This window comes from Convolutriloba macropyga, chromosome 4 (genome assembly GCF_964194025.1).
Source record: "Convolutriloba macropyga chromosome 4, txConMacr16.3, whole genome shotgun sequence".
Classification (NCBI taxonomy): Eukaryota; Metazoa; Xenacoelomorpha; order Acoela; family Convolutidae; genus Convolutriloba; species Convolutriloba macropyga.
The window spans coordinates 40,890,629-40,906,742 of NC_134471.1; the positions used below are offsets into that span (position 1 = coordinate 40,890,629).

General features: G+C 42.2%; 1 protein-coding gene across 10 annotated transcripts in view; it reads left to right on the plus strand.

Annotated features, from left to right (window-relative positions):
* LOC142337673 (uncharacterized) overlaps positions 1-16,114 on the plus strand; it is a 120,492-nt gene that overhangs the window by 91,250 nt on the left and 13,128 nt on the right. For all 10 annotated transcript variants that reach the window (XM_075387098.1, XM_075387095.1, XM_075387101.1 and 7 more), the window contains 2 exons: positions 9,346-9,759; positions 10,048-10,725. In XM_075387098.1, coding sequence (XP_075243213.1) covers positions 9,346-9,759; positions 10,048-10,725 — 1,092 coding nt within the window. The remainder of the gene's footprint in view (positions 1-9,345; positions 9,760-10,047; positions 10,726-16,114) is intronic.

Genomic DNA, 16,114 nt, shown 5'->3' on the forward strand with positions numbered 1-16,114 from the left:
CGAGTTCTAACCTATGACCTCCTGCATGCCATCCACTGCTTAGTCCACTGCGCCGACTATCACTTTCATCTTTAAAATTTCATGTGAATTTTAATCAGATTGAGTAAACTTTGGAAATCATATGCGGCGAATTTTTTGTAAGAAATGCGGTGAATGTCGCGGTGAATTTTTGTAAGAAATGCGGTGAAATGTGGTGAATTATTTTTTTTCACCGCATTCACCGCTTTCACCGCATTTCTTACATTATTTTGCCACAAAACTCGATGCGGTGAATTTTTGTAAGAAATACGGTGAATTTTGCGGTGAACTTTTGTAAGAAATGCGGTGAAATTCGGTGAAATATTTATTTTCACCGCATTCACCGCAATCACCGCATTTCTTACAAAAATTCACCGCATTCACCGCATTTCTTACAAAAATTTACCCAAAAACTTCGACCCGGGGGTTCCAATATACACGATCCAGCTATTGGTTAAAGGGTCCAAATGGGTCCAGATAAGGTCTTTTCATAACAAATTAATTAACTTCGAGCATGGTCTTTTAATAGATCAAGCTTGATCTTAGCATGAGCCGAGGATTGCATTTTTGTTGGATTAATAATAGTTATTTCTCCTTTACTTCTTTTGTAGATGTGACATCTACCGGCAACACCAAACTATCATTACAACAGGCAGACCACTTTTGAAAAAACCGGGAGGAATTTTGCCAAAAATACTTAAGAAAATTTGAAATGCTATGAAAAAATAGCTTTCGCAAGTAACATATAATGCGAATTTGATGGGCTGAGTTCAATTAGTTGACACAGCTCTAACAATCAACTTTTTATTGGCGACGACTTTAGTGTGTTATAATTTACTTCATTTGATTCTGTAATTTGTTTTTTTTAATATATTCAAAAAAAGACAGTTTGATATCAGTGGTTCTGAGCATTCAGTCCTTCATTGTTTGGGCTCTGTAGCAGAAAAGACATATTGGAAGTATTTGACAAAAAGATTGGCTTTTTCAGACGCCAAATTAGCTTTCGAACCGTCAAGATACACTTCATTTGGGACAGGGTTAGCTTTCGACAAACTTCTCAGATACTTCTGAATGTCTGAGAATTTGCAGTTCTCGAAGTTTTTCTTTTCAAATGTTCTTTGGTCTTCTTGGAGCATGACTGCCAGTTGGGCTTGAGCGGCTTCAGTTTTTTCCATCAGTCAGATTTTGAATTGTTGAGTTTTGGATAGATAACCTAGGCAACCACGAGTGGTAGACTCAAGGGACAAGCTTTCCATACTCAAATGATTGACAGTGAGAGGATTGTTGGAAGAGGAAATTTTTTTATAGTTTTCGTTGAAATCTGCTCAGTTGTTTCAGCTTGCTTGCTGATGACAGGACAAATTTTCATTGACAGATATTTGAAATCTTAAGCAGAATTGTTTGATTTTTCTTTTCGTCAAAACTGCTCATATGGACAATATCACCAATTTCAGCCACTACTTCAAGCTGAGGCAACATTTTTTGGATTACTACGAGATCATGCTCATTATGAAATCTTGGATTTTGTCTTTCGGCTCAGCGACATCGCGAATTCTAATACCGGTTAGCTCTTCTTGGGCAGTGAAGTTTTTCTTTCTAGATAACCTTAGTTTATTCTGAGATTCAGCCAGTGGCTTCTGTGCAATGATGGTTTTGATTTCTTCAACACTTGTTTTGAGGTCATTCATCTCCGATTCAAGAGTTTCCATTTTTTTCCTGCGTTTGGTTCGTCTAGCTGCTCAGCTCCATCTTAACCTGTTGTTTGATGTACACGAATTTATTGCACAGAAGCAAGGCATTTTCACCAATTGCTTGGATACCTTTCAGTGCAACATCAGACAAACCTTTGCATGTTTCTTTTAGATGCATGGCCGACCCAGAAGAATCCAATAAGCCTTCAAATGTTTGGTATCTTTTGAAGAGTCGCTAGCAGATCCTTACCGGCTACTGGATTGTTTCTGTTTGTCTTGTAGTGTTGTGAGATTGTGTTGTTAATCAGACAATGCCACAAGATAATCTTCTTCTTTTTGAGGTCACTAGAGAGAAGATAGTTGAAAACGTTCTTCTCTGTTTTGACCGAATTGGGGTTGAGGTTCAATCGAGCAATCGCGTGGACAATCTCGTTCAAATTCTGCTGATCAGTGGCTGAGAGCTTTTCGATTGAGTGAGACAGGGAGCTAACAGTGATAACTGTCAGCATAGAGACTAGAAAGTTGATAGTGTTGATTTGGGTTGATTCTTGAACTTATTGTCCCGAAAGGGGTTGCTGAGAATGATTATGGGTCGATGATCGCTGCAGGTCTAATCAGACGATGAAAAATCTCGTTGAGGGTCTTCCACACGAGATTGCCATTATCATTTAACATGAAACTCTTTAATAATAGAGAGAAGTTTTTTATGCGTCTGTTCATTTTCGAATTTCTTCTGTTTGTGCCAGTCTGTTTGTACTGGTACGTTAGCCTAATTGTTGTTATAATGTTATTTAATGCGTTCATCAGTTTTTTATAGTTTGTGCTAATGTTCTAAGCCCTTCATTGTGGCCCTTTATCCCAAACTGTGATAATCTATATGTGAATCTGTTTGTGAAAATGTATCTGTGAAACAAGCAGCCCTCTATTCACCTCTATTCTTCTACTATTCTGACAAAACGGATTTGCAGTTGCTGGAAACAGTTGATCAACCACAATTTATACCGCTTACAATGCAGCCTATGCCACAAATGGTCCCATATTAGATGCACGAAGCTAAGCAAAGACAACATCAAAGGAGAGACAACCTCATAGACCTAATTAGCTGTTGTTTTAGGCCCACAACTCCCCGAGTTAGCTTAGTTAGTCTCCGTGAAGTTTCGCAGAATCTTCTGGCAGCCGCTACCAGTCAGAGGAGCCGAGAACCGGAATCTGTCATAATGACGGACCTATGCTCAAATTTTTCTCAAATGACCCACTACCCTACCCAAAACGACACAGAAACCCTCCCCTCTTCACGATGACTGACAAAACCTGACAACTTCCCGCCTTCCGCTAGTGACTGGTTACCCAAAATATATCTCGATGTTGTCCATTGAAAACCAAAGTTCATCAGACTCAATAAGTGCAAAAGCAACAACGCCTTTGTCGAATCGCTTGATGAAGCTCTGCGACAACTAGCCGACAACACGTGTCATTCCAATTGCGCAGTGACAGCTCCAATGGTCTTGCCACACTTGATTCTGGCCCGAACAAAGAGGTACTGACTCTGTCAACAAAACCGTTCTCGAAAGACTTCAGCTGTGCAATCAAGGCAAACTAGACGAGCTCCTTATTGAAGCAAAAGCACTCCAAATTTGGACGAGCATTGGAGCAGAACGCCAGTCGTAACTCATCAAGAGCTCTACCGGATTCATGAAAGAAGGAAAAATTGGCAAGGCCATCAGAACACTCGACAGTGATGCAAAAAGCAAAGTTTTGTCACTGAAGGACCAAATCGGGGACAAAACTGTTGCCGTAATTCTAGCCAATAAACACCCCAAAGGCCAACAGATAAACGCTTCATGCCTTGTCAACCACAACAAATCTAACCGCTTTCCCTTTTACAACTCAATCTTTGAAAAAAGCGATGATAGCGCAATTGAAAAAGTAGCTCACTAAAGAAAAGGGGCACATGGACCCCGTGGTCTGGACTCCTGTCAATGGAGAAGACATCTGACCTCGTTCGACAATGCTGAATCAACCTCCGGAAAACAGTAGCCAAACCATCTTGCACAATAGCGACTGAGGTATTGCCCAATTCTTCATTAGAAGCGGACAACAACAGGAGACTAATCCCACCTGACAATTGTGCAGGCGTACGAGCAATTGGGATAGGGGAAGTTCTGCGCCTAATTATTTAGCGATGCATCTCAAGCATTCTAGGTGAAGAGGCCCAGAGAATTGGCGGCAACAATCAGCTCTGCCTTGGGCAGACCGCAGATATCGAACATTCAATCCACGCTCTGCGTAGCAACTTCCACAACGAGAACTGTTAAGCCATTCTACTAATAAATGCCACTAATGCTTTAAATCTACTAAACAGAACAACCGCCCTTGAAAAAATTCGCAGGACTTGCCCTTGTGTCCGCATACCTCTCCTCTCACAAACTCCTACCAGACACCAAGCCAATTTTTGTTGCCAAAAAAGCCATCTTATCTTGCGAAGGTTGCAGTCAAGGAGATCCACTAGCCATGCTAATTAGCGGGATTGCAATAAAGGCTCTAAGCCTGAAGTTGCAGACATCAAGAACCGTGCAGAAGTGGTCCGCTGACGACGGTAACGCAGCCGGGTCTCTCCAGCGTATACACGAACTCTGAGAATTTTTCCAATCAGGAGCCTGGCTAGAGTTCTGGCTATCACGTAAACGCGCCAAAAAGCCAGGTAATTGTCAAATCATCGACAAAACAAAAGACCGACAATATTTTTGCAAACACCAAAGTCCAAATTTTCAGTTGTGCGAGAATGTTCGGATCAGTTATTGGCAGTGAGGAGGAAACGCAGAATCTTTGAAAACACAAAACCGACGACTACATGAACTTAATTCAGAAATTTTAAACATTGGCAAGTCATCAACTCATGCAGCCTACCACAGCTACATCAAAGGGCTTCAAAATAAAATTACCAAGAACAAGCTCATCCCTGTCTTGACGTACATATGGTCCAGACGAGATAACGAGACAGGTATTCCTTCTCTCTCTCTCTCTCTCTCTCTCTCTCTCTCTCCTAGAGAAACGGTGGGCTGGCAATCAACCAACCAGATGATTACAGTGGAGAATACTCAGACTACCAGAATTTGTCAGCGGCACTCGACGACCCATCGTCCGAACTGATGTTTCTGGAACAAGAGCGAATGAAGAAAGATCCACAAAGGCCTCCTGACGACACCAATGCAGAAGCAAATTTATGAATTCCGACCTCTTATACGCCCTGAAATTTGCCAGGGAGAAAGGAGCCTCCTCCTGGCTAAACGCTCTGCCAATCGAAAAGCCCGGACTCTGGCTCACAAAATCGGAACTCCGGGACGCCCTCTGCATCCGTTTTGGATGGGTTTTAAAAAATCTAACATAAACATGTGCCTGTGGATCACCTTTTTTTTACGTTCCCACGACCTACACTGCTGCAAAGGAGGATATCCGATTGTCAAGCGGAAAGAAATATTGATCTCTTTGCTAATTTGATGAAGAAAGTTGGTCACGAGGATAACTGATTGTCAAGCGGAAACAAATACTAGATCTCTTTCCTAGTTTGATGAAAATTGGTCACAACGTGGAAGTCAAACCATATGTGCAGCTTCTCGACAACGAGATTTTCACAAACTCTGCCTGCACCGAAGATGAGGCAAGACTCGACATCTCCGCCAAAGGAATTTGGGGCAGTCGTTTTGAGCACTCCTTTATGATGTTAGGATTTTCAACCCCTATGCTCCTACAAACGGAATTAAAAACAGCAAACATGCATATTTACTACATTTAAAATTAAAACTCCTTAAAAATCCAAACAGAATTGTGGCTATTGAACATGGATTGTTTTTACCGTTGATTTCTGCCACCACAAGTGGAGCCAGCCCCATCACACACAAACTCATCGCACGCATTGCTGCTTCCCTCATAGCCCAAAAATCAAACGAACGATACCCAGAAGTCTTTAATTTTATCCATACAAGAGTCAGCTTTGGTCATTTAAAGAGCACTATTTTATGCATTCGTGGATGTAGAGGTCAAAAATCTAAAACGCCAGGTGACATCAGCCTTGAACCTTTCGACACAGAAGTCAGATCCCATTTATCTCAAATTTTATAAGATTTAAAAAAGGATTCTCATTTTATAACTTTCTTACGAATGTTTTTGATCTTTGAGTTTAATGTCACGTTATAAACAAAAAAAATGCTAAAATGAAAAGTCAGAAAATAAAATGCAAATCACTAAAGTCACTCCATCAGGGAACTTTAAAACGAAATTTTACATATTTACAGTCGTATCTACAAAATTTTTATATTTGAATAAATATACATTTTCGATTTGATGTTGTAGATGGATATCAACAGGTTTTTTATTAAAAAACCTACATGAATTACCTTCGACTTACTTTGATTTTGTTCAATTGCAAAGTTGAAATTTTGGTTTCATAACGTGTCTTTCTTTCAAGTTGGAATTTCATCTCCAAACTAAGCTTTAAGTGTCAATTATCATGTTGGGTATTCGTCGCGCGTGTTGATGGCTGGTTTCCGTGTTCTCATACTGAGCGCCGCTGGTGTCATTAACTTAGACTGATTGCCGCACTGGTCAAATATCTTCCACTGGAAAGCTGTTTTATCACCGTTGCACTCAAATGCATTTATTCCCATTGGTGAGTTCACCTTTGCATGCTCTGCAACCCCTTGGGTAATATGTGGGCATGTTTGCCCTACATAGATGGATTTGCATTCATGACAAGTGAGTTGATAAACCACGTGGGATTTGAGGTCTTTATCAAAGCTGGATTTAAGGCTAGGTAAACAGCTCTTAAGTTTCCGAGTGCTGAAAATTGTCTGTACAGGATGATTTTTGTTCAGCTTCTTTACAAATTCATTAAAGATGTTGCCTCTGTACTGTAATACAAACTGTTGTTTCTCAGTATTTTTCTGCTATTTTACGGCTACACCCCCGTTATATCCTTTTCTTTGTTCTTTCATTTGTATCTGTTTAATTGTATCCTTGACAATATTCCCTACCCAAAGCCTAGGATATGATTACGTTCCCAAATTTCTTTTTTTTCTCAATGCTTTATTGAACGCTTCCCAATTGCTCGTGGCTCGGAACATGCGGTGTTTTGTTGGGTCTTTGCCATTATAGCCCCCAGCTTTGTGGTCAGGTAACCTATAGCCCCCCAATCATGGTAAATATACCATAATGGGGGGCTATAATATCATGGGAGGCTAGAATGGGAAAGACCCGTTTTGTTCCCTGTATTATGCTTCTCTTATGTTGAAGGGGGCACAGCTACGATAGTTCAGAATTGTTCCAGTATCTGATGGTTTTTGATACCATGTGCAAAAAATTGTCCCCACCGGTTTTATGTTAATTGACATGTCCAGAAATGGCAAACTGTTTTTGCCATCCGTTGTTTCTAATGTAAATTGAAGATTTGATGGAGGTTTTTGATTTGATGGAGGCACAAACGGAAAGGATTCTTGGCTATTACATAGCTCTGTTCTTGCACCAGAATTTGCGTAGTGTAGGAGGTTACAGAATTTTCACTTCGTTCCAATGATGTGTTGTGAAATTTATATTCCTCCAATAAATGAATAATATTGTTTGTCTAGGTAAGACTTTTCGGGTCTTTCCCATTATAGCTTTAGGTAAGACTTTTCGGGTCTTTCCCATTATAGCCCCCCAGCTTAGTGGTCAGATAACTTATAGCCCCCCCCCCCCCCCAATCATGGTAATTATACCATAAGGGGGCTATAATGGGAATACGTAGTCATACCTTTAAAATTCAAAGATTTTTCTGAGTTTTGGGTTGTTCAGTTGATGTATTTTCAATGCTGAGATCCGCTACAAGCCATATTTTGCAGTAATTTATCCCGGCTAATTTAGCGTATTCTATAAAATGTGCACAATCGTGCTACAAAGATTGTGAATTTAATCGTATGGCTGTTAATACTTGCCTTACACCGCATAGTGCAAAATGCTTGCCTTGGCCTGTATGTAATACATGTCTTATATACATTGGTTACATACTGTATGTAATGCTGTATGTTGATACAAATGCAATGAATACAAAGCTAAATGTAAGTTGTTCATATCGAGTATAAAGTACTGCTGAGTACAGACTACGTGTCGGTCCTGGTGGCGCAGGACTGTAAAGCTAGCTACTTGGCTGACAGAGATTGTAGGATCGGTGCTGAGTGTGGGCAACTGTGGAGTGGTGTATCGTGTTGATCTGGTGTCCACACTAAGCTCTGTGTCAATATGGTTGTGTGACGCAAGTGGTACGACCAGGTTGGATGATGAGAGGCGAACCGGCCCAGGGTGGAAACACAGCAGGCAAAAGTCTCCGCACGGAGCGGTAGTTGGATAGCACTAGTGAGCGAGCAACTCTCCTCAGCCACAACAGCAATCTGAAACACAATCTCATTTTTTATTCGTTCTCATTTCCAGTTTTATTGATACGTGACTGTGCGTGTACTTTCAGCAAAATTGCGAAAATAGATCAAAAATTAATCTATTGTCATTGGATGAAATTGAGCGTTATTTGCGAGCTGGCATAAATTAACGCATCCGGCCATGCCTTAGCGCACCGTAGAACTTGATATGAATCTATCACAACCGAAAATGTTATGCGCTGTAAACCGCGACTTGAATAAATTGAATTTCGATCAATTGTCCTAGCACCTTTCTCGGCAACCTGAAAGCTGACTTAGCGACAATGTTTTGTGTTTGCATTCTTGTTGTATCTTGTTTAACACACCTACCTTCGCCTACTGCCACTTGTCTCCCAAATTGTATGTATCATACAAAAAGATCTTTCAACTGTGTCCTCACTGGTACCTAGTACTCTTCTCTGGTTGCTTCTTAGCTCCATGCATTGGGCTTTTAACCTGCAGGACTGAGGCTTAAAATGCTATATTATGCCTGCACTGTTGCTTTTTGGGTCTTACATCTATTGCGCCCGCATAAAATTATAGCTCCCGCCATATTTTATAAATACGGTAATTGGGATACTACAGGTTACGCCGCTAAGTTTGGTGCGGTTTACTGGTAACAAGTCCTTGCGAAAGCAGAGACCGATGCTGAGCTAAGATGGGTAGCAAATGTTTCGATAATTGGCTGGACACTTTGATGATTTTTTGAATTATTGATTTGAAAAGTTATTGAGGAGTGTTTTTGAGTGGTAAACTGCGAGTTTATAGTTCTCAAATTCATCTCTTCGCAGAGCCGGTACCGATTGTTATTCTTAGATTTTTACGATTCTGAGGATTATAGCGACAGCACTTACCAAATGGAATTCCCAAAATTGATCAGTAATGTGCATATGACTGGCCCCGGACATGGAGAAAAAGTTCCATCTTTATAATTTTCTTATAAAACATGTAAAAAACATGTACTCTTTTTCCCTCCATGTCTGGGACTTTTTCTCCATGCCCTAGGGCCAGTCATATATACATTACTTTGATTTTCTGCATGTTGAAACACGGTACATAAATTGTAACATTGTCGATTCTAGTGACAATTATCCGTATTGCCGATTCTAGTGAGCAATTATCCCGTTGATGTTCGTATATAGTGAACATAATGTAATATAATCCATTCTGTTTTGACTAAGGTCCTGTTTCAGATTGCAAAAATATAGATGATGAAATCACATCAGCTTCCAGTTTGCCCGACTCTAGCCTCAATATCCAGTACACAGACATCCCGGGTGCATTCCAGTTCCGAGACATCTTATTCGTACAAGATGAAGAACCATTTGAGGACTCTTTCATTGTGTCATCGTCAAATCACCTGTACAAAGTTTCCCTTTCATCAATGCGTGAAATTGGCAAATCCACCTGGCTTCCAAGTAGCGAATTCACAAGAAATTTAGCAGAAGGTGATCCCAACCAATGGTGGGTTTCTGATAACCGATTTTGTAATAACTCGGGCCTAATTTTGAGTCAGTTCGATCAGAAAAAGGTGCACGATGAAGGCGCTATTTACGGAATCACCTGTAGATGGTACTTCTACGCTATGTCATCAGTGGACGAAGAAGGTTTGTTAAATCGACATTGTACTCTTGTTACCAACCATGTTACGCCTTTTAACTCCATATAAATCCTAAATATCATTTAACCCCGATTTTATGATTAGTACAGAATTGAAATTGATATAATAGTCATCCTATAATATATAAGCTTAGCAATTATAAATATTGCATTGCATTTTAATTGTGCTATAACCACAATCCTGTACAGGTAATTGCCCTCTCTAAGCAGTGGGAGCGCAATAACCTGATTGATCGTCTTATTTTTATTCTATTTGATGTTTGTTTTCAATTTAGGTAAATTTTGGACATGTTTCTCCAAGCAGACCATGTCTGGCTGTGTCCAGTTCGCAACGTCTTTGGAGACTACAGGGAAAGAAGAATGGCCTTTTAATTCCACAGACGACGCTTTTCTTGGCTCCTACCCAAACCATCCTTGGCTGACAACTTGGCAAGGAGCAAGTGTGATATCATTCATCGATTCTGAGCAAAGTAGCGATTCGAAGCCTGCTTTTTCGTTTGTTGGGAATACATTTCAAATGTTCAGTGTCAGTATGATCAACAATAGAAACCCATTTTTCTCCAAATTGTTTGGAAACAGTCAAAGTTACCCTGTTGGGAGTTTTGTCGTTGGAAATTATCAGTACGTGTTTTTCCACGATAATGCAAATGAAGCTCGTTCCAGTTATTATGACTTCGATGAACCTGAGAAAGAGTATCACAGGTTTAGTCGGGTTGCAAGGTTCTGCGTTGGTTCCGGATCACAGCCCAGAAGGAATTCGGGATATTTGGCAATGACGAGACTTCTTTGCGGAATATCTCAAGGTTCTTACAACGAATCTGAGAAGTACCAATTTGATCAAAATATTAAGGAATACCATTATCTTGTGTTCTGGAACGTGATTTCTGGCGTGGATTTTGATCCCAAAAACGAAGTCTTCTATGCTACCTTCAATCAGTATTATTTGCCTAAAGGTAAGCGCAGATTATTTTGAGCTAAAAAATAACATAATTGTGTCCAATTTATTGTTGCTCTCAAAATTGAACCGAAGTCAGTGTTGTTCTTTTTGTAGAAAGGTCTAAAAAGTAAACTGCATGTATAGGTGCGAAAACACACAATCGTTAATTTAAATTGATCGAGATCGATAACTGCATTCAACAACGTATAAAGGCCAAAAAGCCCCTCTCCATGGCCCGGCAAATCCAGCTTGATCTTTTTTAGCAGGTATTTGTCTGAGTCGATTTTCGACTCAGATTGGTCACCGATACGTTTTCGAAACATAAAAACATTAAGCCTAAAAAGAGCGCAATCGATTCAGTATATTAGTAGGCTCAACGAAAATTATGTTTAACGAACTTTTTCTGAGCTCTCTACGTATAGAAGAACGGATATAAGGCTTATATGGTTAAGAGATTACGTAATAAACTTTCTCGCTGGATAGCGCATAGATTTCTCGCTGCTCTTTTATTTAAATAGCGCTTTAAATAGATTGTTCATTTAGTTTACTCGGTAACATCCTCCGGCCCGGAAGAAAATGTTGGGAGGATCGGTACAAGCTTAACGAGTGGGCGGACGAGCGATCCGGATGACGTGCGTAAGACGGCGGAGCGGGCGACGCTGTCGGAGCCGTACCGAAGTTCCTCAATCCGAGCGGTTGGATAGTAACTCCTAGGGTTGCTTTCTTCAACGATCCAAACTAAATCACCAACCTTGAGGTGATGCTCGGCAGGCGTCTGCCACTTAGATCTACGGTTCAACGCAGGTACGTACTCCTTGAGCCAACGTGCCCAAACTGCATTGGCGTATGACTGTGCACGGGCGTATCGCTTACGATGATCGAACTCGTCGACGCCAACGATAGGCGGAATTCTGGTTGCTTGGTTACCGAGTAGAAAATGATTAGGTGTTATAGCGCCTAGGTCGGACGGGTCGGCGCTTACGGGCGTTAAGGGACGTGAGTTCAGTGCGTATTCGACCAGACAAAAAGTAGTGTTCAACACCTCATCTGTGAGGCGACGCGTACCGAGGATAGTGTACAGTACTCTTTTAAAACTCCGAACTAACCTCTCCCAGATGCCACCTTGGTGTGGCGCACTGGGTGGATTGAACCTCCACTTAATGCCCTTATGTGCAAGTTCGGTGGCAATGTTAAGCGTATTCCATTTTTCCACACATTCACGGAGCTCTTTCTCCGCTCCAATGAAGTTCGTACCATTATCCGACCAAATCATAGCAGGAGTACCCCGACGGGAGACGAACCGCTCCACTCCCATTACACAAGAACTAGTGTCCATGGACGGGACAACTTCAACATGGCCAGCACGAGTAGTGAGACAAGTGAAGAGAAATCCCCACCTCTTCTCGGTAGTCCGACGAACTGTGACGTAGAATGGGCCGAAGTAATCAACCCCGGTGTTGGTAAAGGGAGGAGACTGGTATGCGAGTCTCTCTTTTGGGAGGTTTGCCATTATAGGTTGAATGGTTGCTGCACGGAACTTTCTACACAAGACGCAGTTTGATTTGATGGAACGCAGTGTGGAACGTAGTTTTAGGATGGCATAACGTTCCTGTACCTTTGACCTTAAGTAATCAATGCCCTGATGATGGTTCTTCAAATGAGTATGCCGCAGAAACAGTTTAACAAAAGTATGACGCGCATCCAGCACGATAGGATGCTTAGTGTCAAAGTCAATTTCCACTAGCCGTCGGAGTCGACCAGAAGAACGGATGAGACCATGAGGCCCAATAAACGGAGTAAACTGAGCAATGCGGCTGCTCTTCTTAACAGATTTGTTGTCAAGAAGATCCTTTCTTTCAGTACTAAAGGACTCTTCCTGAACCAAGTACTGGAGATGACGCTCGGCTTCGTCAAGCTCAACAGGATCGGCTATGCTGCCGTCTACGGTACGGTAACTTTCATGAGATGGTAAAAGACGAGCACATATGCGGTGACACGCAGTAATTTTTGATAAGAACTGAACTTATCAAACGGGATTAGATTGATACTTTGTTCCTTAGGGGGCTTGGTTACGGATGCGGCTAAAGATGAGATGGAGTCATCATCTTGTTCCTTGGTTACAACGCCGAGTTTGATGTTATCAACGACCTCAGTATTTGGCACAAAAGGGAATTGCTTAGTTCTCAAGAAGTCAGGACCCCTCACCCAGCTACTTGATTGCAAAACTTCAGCGGACATGCCACGCGTGCCAGCATCTGCCGGATTATCACAAGTGGTGACGTGGTTCCATTGGTCAACGCTGGTGTTCTCCAGGATTTCACTAACACGATTTGCAATGAAGATGGGGTGTTTGTTTGTTGAGTTTATCCACTGCAAGACGATGGTACTATCTGTCCACATAAAGACTTTATCCACAGTAACCGTTAATGCTCGACAGATTTCCCTTTTTAAACGGGCAGCGAGGAGAGCGGCTTGTAATTCCAACTTAGGAACTGTCATTACCTTCATAGGTGCAACACGGGCCTTGCCCAAGACAAACGCCAGCTCTGTTTCAATCTCCCCGGAGGTGCAAGTTACTTGAGCCCTGAGAAAACCTACTGCACTGAATACGTCTTGCGAGCTATCACCAAACATGTGGAGTTCAAGATGTTGGAATGGTCCTGAAAAGTAACTTCTCGGTATAGTGATCTCAGCTAACCGCGGCAGTTCAACACACCAGGCAAGGAATCTGTCAACTGTGTCTTTAGGTAACTCGTCATCCCAACTTTGTCCATTGGCACGCCAAATGTCTTTCAAGATTAGCCGAGCACCAACAGTGAACGGTGCGACAAGACCAATTGGGTCGTAGACCTTTGACACAAGACTTAGGACCAAGCGCTGTGTTAAACTTTTCGTGATGGTGCTGTTAGTACCCCTGCTCACAACCAGAGTATCGTTGTTGTGATCCCACTTAAGCCCAAGCACGTGCATTGATTCCTCCTTGGATGAAACGATGACCTTCGGTTCAGTGGATTGAGCAGACCCATCAATTCGGTCAGCCAGATCTGGTACATTGCTTACAAACTTAGTAAGCTTGAACCCACCTAGATGGAGAAGATGAACCAATTCCTTCGACCTAATGAGGGCCCTCTCGGGGGATTCCACTGAGTCCAAGTAATCGTCCATGTAGAAGTTCTCAAGGACGGCTTTCGCAGCTTCTGGGTACTCCTTAGCATTATCGCGTGCCGTGCGCTGAAGTGCGTAGTTGGCGCAGGTGGGTGAATCTTTTGCCCCAAAGATGTGGCGCGTATACTGGTGTACCACAACATTTGATGTGGGGTCCTCCCGCCACAAAAAGCGCAATGATGGTTGATCACATGGCAACACTCCAACTTGGAGGAACATTCCCTCGATGTCGGCGGATACGGCAAATGGATGTTGTCTGAACCGTAGGAGTACATAGATTAGGTTTTGTAGTAGGTCAGGTCCGGTAAGTAATGACTTATTAAGAGATGCGCCATGGAATTTTGCTGCTCCGTTTAGTACCCTACGAACCTTACCCGGCTTGTTCGGGTTAACAACCGGATGGTGTGGTAGGTACCACTCTCGTTCCGAGCGACTTTCCACCTTATGAGCATCTTTGACCCTTACTACGTAGCCTTTGTCTAAGTCCTCTTTGATGGTATTCGAGTATTTTTCCCTTAATGTCTGATCTTTCGTTAGCCGCTTTTCCAAAGACTTTAATTGAACAAGTGCTGAGAAATAATTGTTGGGCAGTTCGATGTTATCTTCAGCCCATAGCATTCCGACATCGTACCTTTTTCCATTATGCACGGTGGTGTTTTCAAGAATTTCATGCGCACGTGCATCCGATGAGGATCGTGGGTCTACTTGCTTAAGTGCGCCGTACGACTCCATGTCGTACCAAGATTTTACCTGACTAGCGAGTTCAAAATCCTGCTCCAAATTAGCTTTGAAACAAGTCGAGACTAAACCTGAAGACGACGGTAGAGGGCCGCTTAGAACCCAACCTATGGGCAAGCGAACAGCGAAGGGCGAGGACTTCTCGTCGGCAGCGAAGTACTCTAACGGGCGGATGGCATGATACACATCCTGTCCAAGTATCATCTCGATGTTTCCATAGCAATATGTAACTGGGTCTAGAACTGCTAGGTGCGGGTATGTTTCCTGAAGTGCTTTAATGTTAATGACATCGGCGCCTACATTCAAATTTTCCTTTACGTAAGGGCTGACTTTAAATGGTTCAAATGCTTGGTTGTCGCGTGGTGTTACAATTAGTTCAACTAACTCAGTGTCTACGACCTCTTCGGTATTTATACCCTTGACTGTTAGTTTCAATGCTGTACCGTGCAAACCAAGTCTATTTGCAAGATCATTGGACACCCAAGAGTTACTGCAAGCGGTATCGCACAAAACTAAAGCCGTGGTATCTTTACCGGTAGAGCTCTTTAACTGTAATTCAGTCACCTGAAGGAGGCCTTTCACATTACTCACAGATGACAAAGTGGTGGTCTTGCTCGATGATTGGACACTAGGGAGTTTACTTTGATTTGTGCCAGCATTAGAATTACTGTTGTTGTTGTTTGGAGGGGATTTTGATGGATAAACCCTATCAGCTCCATGGAGAAGAGTTTTATGGGAGCTGTTGCAACCGTCCTTCCTGCATTTCCTGGGGTTTGGGCATTGCCTGAACATATGCTTTTCTCTCAAACATGAGAAACACAGTTTTGCTTCAGCCACTACCTTTGCTCGCTGAGTGGGAGACTTTTCTTTAAATACCCTACACTCCCAGATGCGGTGAATACCTTTACACACAATGCAGCGAGGGGTTGCAGGCGTTGCTGATGTTGAGGCTGGTCTCTGAGTGCCCTTAGTTTGTGTATTAGCAGCAAAAGTTCTTGAGGCAACTTTGGTCTTTACTACTGAGTTGGTGTTATCCTCAGTTCTTGCTTTCGACGAAGTTTGTTTCATTAAATCATGTGCCTCGGCCTTCTGCTTCAACCAATCGTTGAAGTCGAGGAGTGTTGGCTTAACCCAATGTTTCTTCACGGTGAAGAGTGACCAAGACTCTTTCAGATTGGGCGGCAATTTTTGCACAGCCGTGTTGAGGAGTGAGGCACTCTTAAGGTCTGCGTCATATGAAAGTGATTTAAAGACCCCAACAAGACTTGAAATTGTTGCAGAATAGTTTATGATGTTATCACTATTGTGCATCTTTAGTGGTGGAAAAGAGCTGAGTTTTTCTAAGTGTGCACTGACTACTGCCTGTGGTTGGCCAAATTTACGTTCGAGTGTCTTAAGTGCGTCCTTATACATTACACCGCAGTATGCGAACTCAGCGATGGCGGTTTTAGCTTTTCCAGTTACAAGGGTTTTTAAGTATGTTAACTTGACGTCATCAGTCA